This window comes from Siniperca chuatsi, linkage group LG21 (assembly GCF_020085105.1).
Source record: "Siniperca chuatsi isolate FFG_IHB_CAS linkage group LG21, ASM2008510v1, whole genome shotgun sequence".
Taxonomy (NCBI): Eukaryota; Metazoa; Chordata; class Actinopteri; order Centrarchiformes; family Sinipercidae; genus Siniperca; species Siniperca chuatsi.
The window spans coordinates 24,746,948-24,762,875 of record NC_058062.1 but is presented as its reverse complement, the minus strand read 5'-3'; the positions used below and the strand labels follow the sequence as shown (position 1 = coordinate 24,762,875).

Sequence of the window (15,928 nt, the reverse complement as noted above, 5' to 3'; positions counted from 1 at the left end):
GACATCTAACAGGGACGGCTCTGCTTACAGGGGCACTTTGCCGCACATAACTCTCCATAACAGGTTTGGCTGGGGTTGCTGGAGTATAAACTTCCCCAAATCCAATAGAGCAGCTTAAAATAAAATAGCATACAGGACCGGCAGGCCGACAGTGGCTGCACAGTTGATGTGCTGATGTTTTTTTACATAAGCGTACATTAGCGCAGATAAACGCGCTGTTGAAACCACTCCTTACACTTGTGCCTTTATATATGTGGTTTGGAGTGTAAAAAAGAAACTACCACCAAAACTCTTTGTATACAGTGTCTCTCTTTCTACAACCCCATGCACACTGCTACAACATGTGGAGAAATCCAAAGCCAGAGCTGTCGCGCCTAGTTATGGGTGCTATGATTGGACAGCTGCTGTTCTGGGGAGGGGTTTGGTGAATGGCCAGTTGTTAACTTGGTCCATTCATATGTTGCTTGGACATTTGCTTTTATATAGCCGAATCAGTGGGAGGTTTGATGGACTGATGAGATCTTGTTCCTGTTCAGCCTCCAGTGGATGCGTCCACCCAGGACACCATGATGGCCGTGCTGGTGGAGATGGGTTTTGGGGACCGGCTGCTGAACCAGCGGCTGCTGAACAAATACAACTACAACCTGCTGGACGTGGTCAACGAGCTCGTTCAGATGACCGACAATGACTGGTACTCTACACGCTACTGAGGAGAGAGAGAGGAAGAAGTGGAGGAAGAGGGAAAAAAGGAGAAAGAAGGAGATGAAACATGAAATTATGGATGAAGAAAGAAGAAGAGGAAAGACTGGAAGAGAGAGTCATTTCTGCTCATCTACCTTTTTACCTTCCTCCTTCTGCCCATCTCTCCTCAAATTGGTCCAGGATGGATTCCAGCAAACTCTCTGGGATACTGTACTAGACCATCAAACACCCACTGTCTGTAGTATTACTTTGAGCTTGCCTTGATAGTGGCAGGACAGCTGCTTTGCATAGGAATGTAAGAGAGATGAAGAAAGACATGTTCTTTAAGTCCCAAAGGAGCTATGTGTAACATTTCCCATTTCCCAAACTTCTGACCATGTATCCCCTGGGCCCGCTGCAGCCTGCAAAGACGGCATGGCTCCATTTGTTTTGAGAATCAAAGAGAAGTATAAACAGCAAATATGTATTTTAATGTGACACAGTATGCTAACTTGAAGTTGTGTTACCTTCAAATACTAAACAGCTCCACTTCCATGCTGTTAAGGAATGTAACAGATTTTACAGTTAATGTAAGATGCAGCTTAGTGGCTAGCAGCGGTAAATACACCCACATCAAAATAATCATGGTTAGGATTTCTTAGCGTTGAAATGCTACGCATAGTACCTTCGTGCTTTGCCCTTTTGCCCGGGACAGTGACGACGTACAAAGCAGCGAGATAATATCAAGTATCTACATCTGCACTGAAAACACTAGTGGGAGATCCACATCACAGGTCACTTAAGTACCAAGCCATTAACAGCAGTCTCAGACTGAAAATCCACATGGTGTTATGGTGTGCTTTTGCCAGAGCGTTGATATACTTGCTTTTAACTACTTGTTTGTGTGAGCATGATGGTTGCTTTGGAGCGTCTGTTGTGTGCGTTCTCTACATTCTGTAATTATCGCTACACATTCGGCAAGAGGTAGCTAAACCCATGAACAGAATGTGATGCACGGTCAGCGACAACAAAGATGCAACTAATACAGCTTATTGCAGCTTTTTCTGCCACGATCTCAACATTCAACAATATAGTAAACTCGTGGATTATCGCCATGTTTAGTTATGTTCACATTGCACTGAATCCAGAGTTGTCACTGAAGATGAGCCGGTGTGGGCCAAGGATGAATTGTACCTAATCTGCCCTAGAGTTCTGCTACTCTGGCCCAGGTAACAAATGGCCTGGGTCTGGGTAGCAGAACTCTTGGCCCACTTTACGTAGGGTTTGGGCCATTTCTTACGTAAGCTGTAAAGCTTTGGGCTCAGGTGGGTTTGGTTATTTTGAAATGTAATTTATTAAGAAATAACTCTGGCTGTGCCAGTTGTGTGCATCCATGTGTGTCACACGTTGCAAGTAGATATGTAATGCCCAAGACACAGAGTGCGTCCAATGCGTTGCATTAGTCTGGTAAGGTAATAACTTCGATTCTTGGCTCGGGTCTGGGTCTCAAATTCGGCAGTACCAGTTGGGTTCAGTCGGGTCTGGACTTAAAGATGCGGGTACGAGCAGGTTCAGATTTCAGCTTTAGGCCCTTGTAGAACTTCAATGTGCCCCTTCAAGATATACTTTTTACTCATCCAGGTTAGGCTTGGGGGACATGAGTCAATATCAGTTGTCAGCAGTCAGAGATTTTATAGAGGGAACTTTTCTTCAGATCTTTTTAATGTCTCCAGTTGTATTAAATTACTATCACGATGCTGTTATATCGATATTGTGATATAGAATTACATATACCCCTAATCACACAAAGTACAGTACGCAGGCAAGTCTGAACAATGCTGCTTGCGTTGGAGCCTCTGGTCTACGGATTCATGTTGGTAAAAAGCAAGTATATCACGAGCCTTAGAGCTTGGTACAAAGTAATTGTCTGTTCTCATTTAGTTTCAAAAATCTTAGAGTATGACTGCATTATTATTATTATTGTTGTTTGTTTTTTGTTTTATAACTTATGTCCATATCACTGGAGCATATAGGGTTTCCACTCGCCTCTCACTGTACTGTCTGCATTCCCTGCTGTAGATGAGTAGATGACTACTGAAAGCAGAAAACCATTCCCCAATAAGCTTTGGATTTGGAGATAGTGTTTGCACTGAAAAGCTTACAGGACACAGGGACCATTCATTCAAAATACACTTTTTCCTAACATTGCTTTTCCCCTCTTTCACACATTGTTGTCTTGACTTTCAAGCATCCTCCCTGGACCTGTTTGTTGTCTTGAACATGTTAACTGGCTCTCACAATAAGGATTATCTGCGTTCCCTGAACCTCCTGGTCAGACTAAAGGTCTCAGTATGCTTCAGACGAACTAGTTCAAACAGCCTGTGTTTCTACCTGTTCTGATTGGCTACACTCGAAGGCAGGGTGAAAAGCCTGCCATCATAGCCTCCTTCTAGCTGCATCCCTCTGCCTCCCTGATCCGTCTCTAAGAACTCGTGTGTCTTAATGAAAGTCTAGAAATGGGGATACATTTTGACAGCCTCCGCATACCTGGCTAAGCGCTGCTTAAAGTGGGCATTATTGGCGTATTGTCTGTTTCAGAAAGTTACAAAAATTGTTGGACTCATCCTTCTCTGGTTCTGCCATTGGAAAGAGGTTAGACACAGTTAGGGCGCTTCATCTTGTTTGGTTCGTTTTAAACGAACTCCAGTGTGTCCGCCTGCGCAGAATAAACAACCGCACCGAACCGCCTGAACAGGAGGCAAAATGATTTAATGATGGTAGATATGGGATTTCAGCATGAAGCAACATATATGTTTATGCGCAAATCATTTGGTAACCGTGGTAACACATATGCGCTTCAGCACGTGTGCTGGGGGATTTTCTGCGATATATCAGAGAATGAAAAGAAGTTGAACAGAGGTGTGTAAGTGAGACGTAGCAACTGTAATATTGTAGTATAAGGCGCCTCTTTTCCATCCTATTTCTACCTGGTTGTCATTATTCAGATGGGTCTAGTGCTGATGATGCAAGATGACATCACCAAAACTGTCCAATGAATGAGTTACCTCAGTCCATATGACTCCATGTTTACAGCTCTTGGTTTGTTTGGAACAAGCCAGTGTGAACACTAAGTTACAATGGATGTTTTTTTTCTTGGTCCGGACCAAATGAACCAACTACAGATGTGAAAGCAACCTTAGATGATCGTTTGAAGTGTACTGAGGACTTAAGTTAAAAATGAAGACTTTCCTAACATTTTGTTCACTGTCTTTCTCTTGTTTTAACATCACACGTGACTCAGATCTTTACAAATCAGCCTGAGACAAAGCTGTATTTAGTTTAATTAGATGGGGTACACTTAATGACTATAAATAGGATTCAGATGTTGAGTTGAATCCCTTCAGCAGAGCTCATATGTTCATGTTCATTTTGCACTGCTTTCATCTGTTCTGGCTGATACTCCTAAAGGATGTGTACTTCCTTTGGTAGAGCACATGTACAGTACAGTAAGGTCATTCCGAACTTAAACTGGAAAAAAACAGTGTGTAACAATGTGAAAATGTGTGTTTCTTTTCCTCTTCACAAATGTATGAATATATTCAGAACCTCCTAGTTGGAAGCAATGACTCAGTTGACTTCATTAGTTTCAGTTTAAGAGTTAAGATCGTTTAAGGTGTTTTTGCTTTGAATGCTTGAAGGCTGTTTGGAAATGTAAAACGTTAGAGCTGTGGCTGTTGTATTTTTAGGCTTATTGTGTGGTGGTTGAATTCGCTCTGCTGTATGTGTGTTATAGTGTTGTTTGTAAATGTTACCAGATTGATTGTCTTCGTTTGCCAGTGAGAGGACTTGAGGGATTTGGGGTTGGAGAAATAATTTAATAAAACAGCACTTGTTGTAGGATTATTATTCATTTTGTGCTACATGATACATGCTCACTGTCTTTATTAATCCAAAGGCACAAACTGCAATGAAGTTAAAAGGAATAGTTTGACATTTTGGGAAATACGCTTATTCACTTTCTTTCCGAGAGTTAGATGAGAAGATTGATACCACTTTCATGTCTGTACGCTAAATATGAAGCTACCACAGCCATTAGCTTAGTTTAGCATAAAGACAGCTAGCCTGGCTCTGTCCAAAGGGAACCAAATCCACCTACCAGGACCCTAAAGCTCAGTAGTAAGCAGCGGTTACTGCACATAACCCCTGTAAAACAACAGGACGTTTTTACACCTCGGTTTTTGTGTGGGTCAAACAAACTAGTCGCTGGTTTTTGTTACCTTCAGATAGAGCCAGGCTAGCTGTTGCCCCATTTTCAGTCCTTGTGCTAAGCTATGCTGAGATAACTGGCTGTAGCTTTATATTTACTGCACACACACGAGAGTGGTATCAATCTTCTCGTCTAACTCAGCAAGAAAGTGAATAGGCGTATTTCCCATAATGTCGAGATATTCCTGTAAGGTTTAGACATCAGACGTTAGCTTTGACGCTGGGCGATTTCCATCTTTGCAACTCAGCCAAAAACCCAAATATTTCAACTCCTGACAAACTCGACCCAGGCGGAATGCCGAGCATCGGTGGTGAAGATTTGAATGGGACATTTTTCACTTAGCAGTGTTCATTTTACAAAACCAAGTTCTCCGAAAGTAGACACAAGGTTAAGACTAAAGAGTCCCACTGCCATCGACAGTACAGCAGTCCAGTTTTATACAAAGAGACCACTGCTGAGTTCATTCAGCCAGTCTTACCTCCAGTGTAATATGATGTTGAGGGACTGTGAATTGCCAGCAAAATGATGACAAATGGTGTAAAAACAATTTCAACACCTAACCCAAATGTAAACATGTTTTGGTATTATTTAAAGTATTTAAAAAGGAAATGGGAAATTTGACAATGAAAGGCATACAACACAATATATGTTTGTCCTTTTTTGTTTAGTTTTTTCATTGGGGATTTTCTGCTGCCACATATACACAGTTCCTGGGGTCAACTCTGTTACCTGCCATAGATTACCTAAGCTTCACGTCATGTATTCCTGGCTTTTTTGTACATTTTGCATCACATTCACTCAGCTGAATCTCGCTACGGCCCCTTTAACAGACATCGGGTGTTCTGGGTCCCCCGTAGATAATTATTGAAGCCCTGCGGCACATCGAATCCAAACTCCTGCGTGGTGAATTGTAACCTGATGAAGGCGAGTTCCACGTACTGTACTGTGTCATTTTGCTTTAAAGAAACGTGTATGTGTTCCACGAGGGGCGGTCAGGTGAAATGTTTGCATATTGCGGTATAAATACAAGTGAAGTATTTAAGTAGGAAGAGAAAAGCTGGATTGTTTGAGCTTTTTTTCTGTGTTGCACTTTATGTACATGGTTATGATGTACAAATCAATCTGTCTCCAATTAAAGTCATTACACTCATGAGGGATTTGTGGTTCATTTTCCTTTTCAGTAACATGGAGACATTTCAGCGTCACGGCGTCACTGACCTAACGCACCGCCTTTACACAGAACACTTGATGCTGCGAATGAGTCCAGAAATGTGTTAAAAATTCTGATTGGATAATAATTCCCTTTCACTCATGCCTATATACTTTAGAGCACTTTGCTTCTGGGACTGGACAGTCAGTGTTTGTCACCTGAATCCTAGCTTATAACAGACTAAAAAGAAGAAACCAAAACGCACAAGAACAACTATTTGGGGTCGCACTCAAAGGCATCGCAGTGAGGGGAGGAGTACAAGTAAGTCTGCAGGGCCCTAACGTGGGGAGGGGGCCTGAAGAAGCCTGGAATTTAAAGTTCCAGCATCTTATTAGTGTCATAAGTAAATTAGTGGTATAAACAGTTCGTTACTGAGTACTCCGATAACCACTAAAGTGTTTAATGTTTAGCTGTTGATTTAGTCATTTTGAGAATGGATGGATGAAAAGAGGAAGGGGGCCACTGAGATTGATATGCACAGGGAATGAAAATTGGCATTGTCCTGTTACCACAGCCTGTGATACTTAGACATGGGCTCAAATACTTTTGTTGAAAAAGAAGAAATCAATCAAGAAGTCATCTGAAAAATGGAATTTATGGTTCCTTTCCTGAACCAAAACAGACAAAAGGGTAATATGATATGAAAATAATGGGTTTCAGTAGGGGTAAAGAAGTGACATGAGTGATTTTTTCAATGTTGTCTATCAAATTTGTATATAGAAGTGTCCAGCGAGCGTAGGTATACTGAAATGGAGAACATACATTTGAAAATGCTTTGTGGCTCAGGAGGATTTAACGTGATTGAGGAGGAGAGGATGTACTCGGTGGCGGTGTAAAACTGGACCATCATTGTCAGTGGCAGGCTGAATTTCCTCAGTTGCCTGAGGATCATTTTCTTTCCTTGTTTTCACTGATAACAGGGACATTTCCCATGCAGTTTTTGATCTTTAAAATACATAAGACGCACAGTTTTTCTCTACTTTTTATTGGTGTTTTTTCCATTACTGACTAACTGATGTGTTCCTTGCTGATGTTCTGAAGTGTAAACTTGGGTAACACTTTCAATTACAGTCATTTTTTGTACGTTTAAATTGCTGGGGTCAATTTGACCCCAAACATAAAAGACGTCCATTTTAACAAAATAACTGATTTAATTTTGATTTTGACAAAAGAGGATGCAATAAAAGGGTCAGTGTTTCATCCGTAGCTCCCAGGCTCTTCAGTTATGCATAGCCCACTCACATCTTTTAATACACTGTTTAGTTCAATAAAGAAATAGTTTAAACATTACATAAAACATTTAAAAGAATTGTGACGTTTTAAAGACTGACTGAATTAACTTCATTTTGGCCCGTTTTTATAATCTGTACAAATTGCAAACTTCTCAATTTAAAATATAGTATAAAGCCTTTAAGAGAGTCAGCTGACTTTTAAGAGACAAGAAGAAGACCAACTTCCGCTGCTGAACCACGTGATTTCCTGTCAGCTGCGGAGGGCCACCATTTTGTCTGCAGCTAGGGACTATTGGAGACGCGTCACCCGCCAAACATCAGCAAACAAGAAGACATCGTCGCCTCCCAGCAGGAGGAAGATGACGACGCTGTCAACATCTTAAACAGAAGCTCACGGCCAGGTAAGATGTCCGCACAGAGCGAGGAGCACCTGCGGCGGGCGGGGTTTCGAAAAGAACTGCCAAATGTCTCCTACACTGCAGGAACAAACCGTAACGGCAACAGCACATGACCCAGGTTATCTCCGCACTGTGTGTGTGTGTGTGTGTGTGTGTGTGTGTGTGTGTGTGTTAGAGGAGCAGACGCCCCTGATAAGAGACAGTGGTAACGTTAGTTCACGGGCACGTTCAATCTCAAACCGGTTTGCGCCGTCTTGCTGCGGTTTCCGGGTTGAACAACCCAGGCTTCTTTCCACCAGATGAGCTCCGGTTCCTGAACCGGTTCCGTTTAAGAGTCTTTGAACCTCGGTGCTATGAACCGAACCGACCCGGTTTCCACCAGTCCTGAGCGGAACCATTGTTATCAGGGATGCGTCATCAACAGAGGGCGACCTGTAGAACATGCCACGCCCACTTCGGTGCAGGGACCAGGGCTAGTCAGGCCCCAGCTGGGAACCGGCTTTTCGGTCTGAACCGATTCACGTTTGGTCAAAAGCTCTGAACGGTTCAAAATGAAAAATCCAAAACGGAGCCGTTTCCATGCAGGTGGAAACGGGGTGGCAGCTCGCCAGGTAAGAATTCCATCCAGAATAATTCGAAACTGTTACATCGTTGAATTATAAAGAATGAACACATTTATCAAATTTAAAAGGTGTATTAATACCTTAACTCAAGCAGCCCCCCCCACAGTGTCTCCAACAACAGGTGTGTGCTATTCTCCCCAGTTCCACTGAAGCTTAGTTAGAGTTAAGTGTAATCTTTTTTTTAAAATGAGTAACCATGCTTTGATAACTCTGATCAACATAACTGGCATCTCATTGTGACATTTGTCTCAATTAAAGAATTCCAGTACATCAAGTCAAGCTTTAACATGGATTTGCAAAAAGGCTTTTATTTTACTAATGTGTTTACTTTCCATATTGCATCTCACTTTTCATTTTCTTCCTGCTTTAACATACAATTTTCACTCCGAGTTTGAAACGATTCATGTAAAAAGCTTGTTCGTTTGGAAAGCTGCAGTCTGTGCGAGTCCTGTGTCCCTGAATCCCTACAGCGGAGGTGGCGAGTGCAAAGTGGAACCACAGTCACAGTAGCCACATTTATGGGAACTACGCCGGTTGAAATATACCAGACTTTTCCTTTTAATATAAAAATATTAAAGACATTTTTGGATTATTTTATATTTTTTTTATTGGAGGACACATAACTAAAAGGAATAATGAAAAGTAAAATTTAAAAGCCTTTTCAAAATACCATTGTAAAAGAAAATTTTCAGTAATGTACAATCACCAGAAAATAAGAATCGCTGTGTTTAGAATAAGCCCTTTCTATCTACAGAGGGAGCGGGTCCCCTTCCACGGAGGCCGCCATGTTGCCCCGCCATGTTTCTACAGGAGCCCAGATCGGACAAACCAAACGCTGCTTTTGCTAGTTTCGCGGCCACCGTAGTTTCTCCTACAGGCTTGGAAGGAGAGGGTGAGGCGAGCAGTGTTCAAAAGGTTGCAATCTGCAGTTTCACCGCTAGATGCCACTAAATACTGGACCTTTTTAAATGCACATTAATCCATTTCTAAAGCTTTTTAATTGATTATTGATTATAACAATGTAAAAGACTATTAATATTTTGGTGACACACTCCAGACTCCACATTCTGCAGTGAGGGCCTGTAGCAACTAAATTCAGTAACTTCCATATAATGTCAAACCGTTTCAAATAAATGGCCCTTCAAATGACATTACCGCGTTGAATCATAATTTATTACATGTTTGCATTATTATGACTTCATAAATCACACTTTTTCATTTAATGAAATAATAATACTAAAGTAACAACTGAAGTTATGGCCTTGTTCTCATCACTCCATTACCTCATCAGTTAAAAATATGTTACATCCCTTATGAAAATGTTACAGCATTACACGGTAGTTCATCACATGGCAAGCTCTCATTAAAAATCCATGTTGATTGGATGTGTATAACATTCTAACAAGCTGTACAACTGTTCAGGAGGAAACTGTTCTCCGTGTTGATTTGTATTTGTTACAGGCATGCTTGTTTCCTTATCTTCTTGTGTTTGGTTTGCAGGTGTGTTAGGCTTGTGTGCACCTGCACTTTCCCTGCAGGACCTTCACCACACTCATACACACTGATTCAGTTCTACATTTTTCTTTTTATATTAAACAGCATTGTAGTGGAATAGATTTTGGAGCCTAATGTCCTCTTTCCTTCAGTTAAGTCAACTATTTTCTCACCACACCTTCTCCACATGCAGATGCACATGGTTTTAGTTTTTTATTTTTATTTTTAGTGAACATACTACACACTATATCGCCAAAAGTTTGCGGACACCGGAACATTCCACCATATTGCTGAACATGTCATTTCAAAAACATGGGCATTAAAGGATAGGTTCACATTTTTTCCAGTCAGTCTTAAAAACAATTGTCAGGTGCCCATGTGAAGACTGAGACAGGTTTTACTTGTTGCAATGGTTCCTCCTGTCCATACTGGCCGTCAAAAGATCCCTTCTAAAAGTGATTTCAGTGTAAGTGAAGGGGGGACAAAATCTGCAGTTCTCCTTCTGTGCTAAATACATTCCAAAGGTTAGCTGAAGCTAATATGATGTTCAGAAGTCAGAGATAAACAAATTAAGTGGGTGTCTTCCAAAGTTTGTCTTTTTCCTACGAAATCCTCTCTTTGTGTTACTGTCCCTCGGCTCATAAAAACACTGTCCAGGGAACCAAAGACAGGTAGTTTGGTACTAAAGGGTTAGACTGGAAAGACTGTAAGATATCCTCGTTATTCGTCTAACACAGACTGCCAAAACATCATCTTAGCTTCAGATCAACATTGGAATACATTTTTTTCATGGAGGAAGGATTGTGGATTTTGTCCCCCATCCCTTACATTAGAAGGGATATCTTAAGGGCCAGTATGAACGGGGGAATGGTTGCAGCAACCCAAAACTGTTTCAGTGTTCATATGGGCATGTGACTATTGTTTTAAGACAGACTTGGAAAAGTGTGAGCCTATCCTTTAATCCTCTGCTATAGTGTAATGTATAGTGTTCTGTGCTAGTGAGTAGCTGACTAGTAGCTGCAACGTTCTGTGTTTTTTAGGTATGGGGACTGTTCCCAGCAGGTGTGATGATGGCTCTGGGGGGGTGGAATCACAGCACAGTGGGGATGGCCTAGACGATGACAACCGGCCTATAATTGAGAAGGATGAGAGGCGGAGCTCCAACCGGAGACACAGCTCAGGAGAGACAGTGCACTGTCCCACCTGCCAGGGTACTGGACGTATACCCAGAGGTAATACACACACACACACACCTGCTTTAGTCTTTGTTTGGAGTAAGAAGTTCCTTTCATTCTAACCTAGAGTGTCAGCTAACGACTATTTCTATTAATAAGACGTGTCGTCCCTCATTCGTCCAGGAGTGTTCTATCGTAGAAAAGGTTTCAGTCGTAGTCGTCTGGACACTGTTTTCAGAATCAAGACGTTTCGGCTCCCATCCGGAAGTCATTCTCAATTGTGAAAAAATTGAGAATGCTAATCACATGCTAATCAGGTACTGAACAGTGATGAGGTAGATGCAGCCAGACAACAACAGGCCTGATTACTGATTACTGGGCAATCTTGGAAACTATTAGGTCAGTTTCAGGTGAAACTAGCTAATCAACAGATACTCAGACAGACTCCTCCCTGAGGGCGCACAGAGTAGCTTAAATTTCTAGTTCCCGTTCCATTTTTTCACAATTGAGAATGACTTCCGGATGGGAGCCGAAACGTCTTGATTCTGAAAACAGTGTCCAGATGACTACGACTGAAACCTTTTCTACGATATTTCTATTATTGATAAATATGTTGATCATTTTTTCTTTTACTTATGGCCCTTTTTTTAAGTCTATCTTAATACAATACTTTAACCATTTGTAGGTTTAGAGAGTTATTGGTCTCTGTAAAGCTTTGATCATGCTTCAATACAGACAGGAACAGCTATGGACTTGCATGTGGACATGCACATGCCTCTACACATACTACATTCAGGGTCTGCGCGCACATACGCATTCCACAGGTGCACTAGAAAACAAGATGGCGGCCTCACTACAGCAAGAAGACCCTATTTGTTTTTTGTATTTGGCTGAACGAGGAAAAAGTCATAAAAAGACAATGATGTATGTGACCACTTAACAAGATTAGAACCATGAATGTGGAATAAAGTACACATACAGTATACAAAACAAGCATCTAGGGCTGGACTGAATAGTTCGAAGCTTCATTCATAACGTTGACATTTGAATTCTAAATCAATGTTCGAATGTTGCTCAGGGTTTTTTTTTTTCAGCATGTCTATTCATTCTAGGGCTGCCACAAGTAGTCGCAGTAATATTTTTAACAGACGCATGTTTTTTCTTTAATTGTTTTTCTTCAATATGACTAAGTAATTGCTGCATTATGATGACAGCACGGCAGTGCGGGCGTGTTTTATTTGTCTTTTAGAACCTAACCGCTGTGAAACTATCAGAAAATAATGTTTTATTTCTCTGATTCACCGACTTTCTCTTCTACCAGCACTCCCTTTCCTTATTCATTTTATGTAGCTCGACCACAGCGCGCATGCTCTCTCTCTCTCTCTCTCTCTCTCTCACACACACACACACACACACACACACACACACACACACACACACACACACACACACACAAACAAACAAATGAACAATTCAGTTCAATTAACTTTTAATTACAGTAGCACAATGCAAATTCCACATATGATTTTAAAATAATAATAATGTAATGGTAGTGGTGTATTAATGAAACAGTGATGATAATAATAGTAATAAGACTAATAATAATTCTAATGTGGTTGTCGAGCAGTAACATGGGGCAGCAGGTGGGCCACAACAACAGATCCAGACTCTGCAGCTCCGGAGGCAGAAATACCTGCTGAAAGTGACAGAAGGAGAGAGGAGAGAAACGAGAAAGCATAAAACGAGATGTTGAGTTAGTAACGTGCATTAATGGAATAAGAATGCATACAGGTGGAGAGGAGGAGAGAGGTGCATCATGGGAAATCTCCCGGCAGTCTAAGCCTATAACGGCATAACTAAGGGGTGGTTCAGGGCTCACCTGAGCCAGCCCTAACTATAAGCTTTATCAAAGAGGAAAGTCTTAAGCCTACTCTTAAATGTTGAGATGGTGTCTGCCTCCCGAACCCAAACTGGGACCTGATTCCACAGGAGAGGAGCTTGATAACTGAAGGCTCTGGCTCCCATTCTACTTTTGGAAACTATAGGAACCACAAGTAACCCTGCATTCTGGGAGCGCAGTGTTCTAGTCGGGTAATATGGTATTATGAGATCTTTAAGATACGATGGAGCCTGACCATTAAGAGCTTTGTAGGTGAGGAGAAGGATTTTAAATTCTATTCTGGATTTTACAGGGAGCCAGTGCAGAGAAGCTAATATTGGAGAAATATGATCTCTTTTCCTAGTTCTTGTCAGTACACGTGCTGCAGCATCTTGGATCAACTGGAGAGTCTTAACGGAGGTGTTTGGGGCCAAGTACAATAACTTCAGTTTTGTCAGAATTCAGAAATCAGAAAATTGCAGGTCATCCAGGTTTTTATCAGAATACTTTATTGATCCCCGACGGGAAACTCTTTTGTTACAGCAGCTCACTATCATGTAAGTGCACACAGGAATAGAAGTACTAAGCAAAAAATATAATACACTATAATACAGGTCAGAAAATAAATTGAGTACCAAGTGAGTATAAGTATAGAATTAAAATAAGTGTGAAGTACAAAGTGGGTTTACCGGTTGATGATAATAATACGGTATAAAGTAGTAGTGCATGAACTGTCAAGTTAAGTGTAATTTATTAAGATTATAATGAGGCGGAGGATATTGCAGAAATAGAAGTATGAATAAATATCGATAAATAGGGAATTTTAAACTGAAAAGAGTATATTGCACAGCAGTATTAACACAGAATATTGCACAATTATGTCAAGTATTGCAGAGATGTTAATGATCAATGTCCAGTTTAATGACTTAGGGTCATATAGACTTACAGGGAGGACTTAGAGGAACACTTAGAGGGAGGAGTTACAGAGTCTGATGGCCACAGGCAGGAATGACTTCCTGTGGCGCTCCGTGGTGCTTTTTGGGGGGATGAGTCTTCGCTGAAGGTGCTCCTTTTGTTTGACCAGCACGTCATGGAGCGGGTGGGAGACACTGTCCAAGATGGCATGTAGTTTGGCCAGCATCCTCCTCTCTGACACCACTGCCAGAGAGTCCAGCTCCACCCCCACACCCCCTATGTCCTTAAGGCATGCTTGAAGTTTAGCTAACTGATTAGTTTCATCTGGCTTGATCGATAGATATAGTTGGGTATCATCCGCATAACAATTAAAGTTTATTTAGTTTAACATGAAATGTTTAACTTTTGTAGCGCTAGCTCACAGTGGGTGTGATTAGCCTTGTTAAAGACTCCACCTAATATTACTAGTAAATGGGCTAAAGAATGGTGTGATAAACTGATAAGAGTCAGTGGCAGTTAATAATCCTAGAAAACTTGACTAACTTTGAATCATACATTTAGGTATGTGAAGTTCAGTCTAAATTTGTCAGTAGGCAAAATTGTAGTCTACTGTTTGTTAATTTCAGGCTATTCAGTTATTGGTGTTCAGGCAGTAATGAATAATATAATTCCTAAGAAAAAATCCCAAGAGTCGGTCTATTAAAATGTCACTGTATCGACAACCACACTGAGATCAAGAAGAATGAGGATGGCACAGTCCCCGGAGTCGATAGAGATGAGCAGGTCATCATACACTTTCAACAAGGCAGACTCTGTGCTATGGTGAGCCCTAAAGCCGAGAGGCCGCGGTGTAGACAGTGAACCAGGTGAAGTGAAGGTAACGTTTTACTTGAGTTGACGACAAGTAGAGTAAAAAGTTTGCTTTGTCCACAGTTGTTGTTGTTAGAACCACATCTAATAGCGAATTGTTACAAACAAGCTAAAACTGGATTATTGGCCTTGGTGGAGGTCTGCGCTCTCAGTGCCCTTCTAGTTGGTATTATACTATTTGTAGAATTAGATTCCAGTGGTGGCTGCATAGGATTGTTTCTGACTCGTGTGATCCAAACATTTCCAATAACTCCAAGTCCAAAAGTCAAAATTTATTGAAAAAAGATAGATGTGATCATTTCCAAAATTCACATGTTTGTTTCTTTTGTATCTAACTTCAATCCATATTTGTTGGCGTTTAGCCTTTCAAAAACAAAGTTTAAGCCTAAGGCCGCGATTATTATTTCATCATTATTTTATGCCCTTATTGAATTAGTCTATCTACATGTATTTGTTGACGAAACTGACAAGGTATATTAATGAAAGAAAGTTGATTTAATATTAAAAGGCTAACTTATCTAATCCGATTAATCACTTTATTCAAATTTTTTTTGTTCAAGGATTTAAAAAAATAGTTTTAGGGTGAAGACATCATAAAATGTGAAAACAGACTTTTTAAGCTTTATTCAAAAACCTCAATAGAAGCTTTGAATGTAAAAAAAAAAAAAGACATTCGGTACAGCACTACGCGTCCTGTTTACTTTTCTAGTGCATGCGCAGTCAGCTTACTTGCAGTGTGTGCAGCACGCTTGGTCACAAACTGCACGGACCTTATTTTAGACTTATTACACAGAAGTGCAAATGATACGTTAGGTAATCTGGAAACAATATCACCATTAGTCGTTTTTCCACCAGAGAGCACTGACAAGTTTATTTTTACAATATTGTGTTTGGTACATAGTTGGTCACATTTGTTTAATAACCAGATTTAAACAGGGATGTGATTTTTCTGGATTAATCCGGAATTCCAAATTTTCTGATTTGAAAATGTGACCCACGTGATCATGCAGATCCGCTAGCTTCTCTGTCCTCTCCACTGTGCGTTTGACCAAGGGCGGGGCTCAACTCCTACACACACACACACACACACACACAGAGACAGACACACAGACGGACAGAGCGGACAGCAGAGCAGAGAGGCCGCAGTGGAGACAGTGAACCAGGTGAAGTGAAGGGAACATTTT

The 15,928-nt window shown here is 41.0% G+C and overlaps 2 protein-coding genes across 10 annotated transcripts in view; both read left to right on the top strand.

Annotated features, from left to right (window-relative positions):
- Positions 1 to 6,101, top strand: part of nbr1b (NBR1 autophagy cargo receptor b) — a 40,322-nt gene extending 34,221 nt beyond the window's left edge. For all 4 annotated transcript variants that reach the window (XM_044182734.1, XM_044182735.1, XM_044182732.1 and 1 more), the window contains one exon: positions 537 to 6,101. In XM_044182734.1, coding sequence (XP_044038669.1) covers positions 537 to 710 — 174 coding nt within the window. In that variant the 3' untranslated portion in view covers positions 711 to 6,101. The remainder of the gene's footprint in view (positions 1 to 536) is intronic.
- A 1,519-nt stretch (positions 6,102 to 7,620) lies between these two features.
- LOC122869570 (transmembrane protein 106A-like) overlaps positions 7,621 to 15,928 on the top strand; it is a 28,662-nt gene continuing 20,354 nt past the window's right edge. For 2 of the 6 annotated variants that reach the window (XM_044182738.1, XM_044182737.1), the window contains exons 1-3: positions 7,621 to 7,791; positions 9,166 to 9,303; positions 10,946 to 11,137. In XM_044182738.1, coding sequence (XP_044038673.1) covers positions 9,210 to 9,303; positions 10,946 to 11,137 — 286 coding nt within the window. In that variant the 5' untranslated portion in view covers positions 7,621 to 7,791; positions 9,166 to 9,209. Of the gene's footprint in view, positions 7,792 to 8,012; positions 8,400 to 9,165; positions 9,304 to 10,945; positions 11,138 to 15,928 lie in introns of those variants that run through there. The other 4 variants (XM_044182739.1, XM_044182740.1, XM_044182741.1 and 1 more) reach the window with 4 other exon arrangements.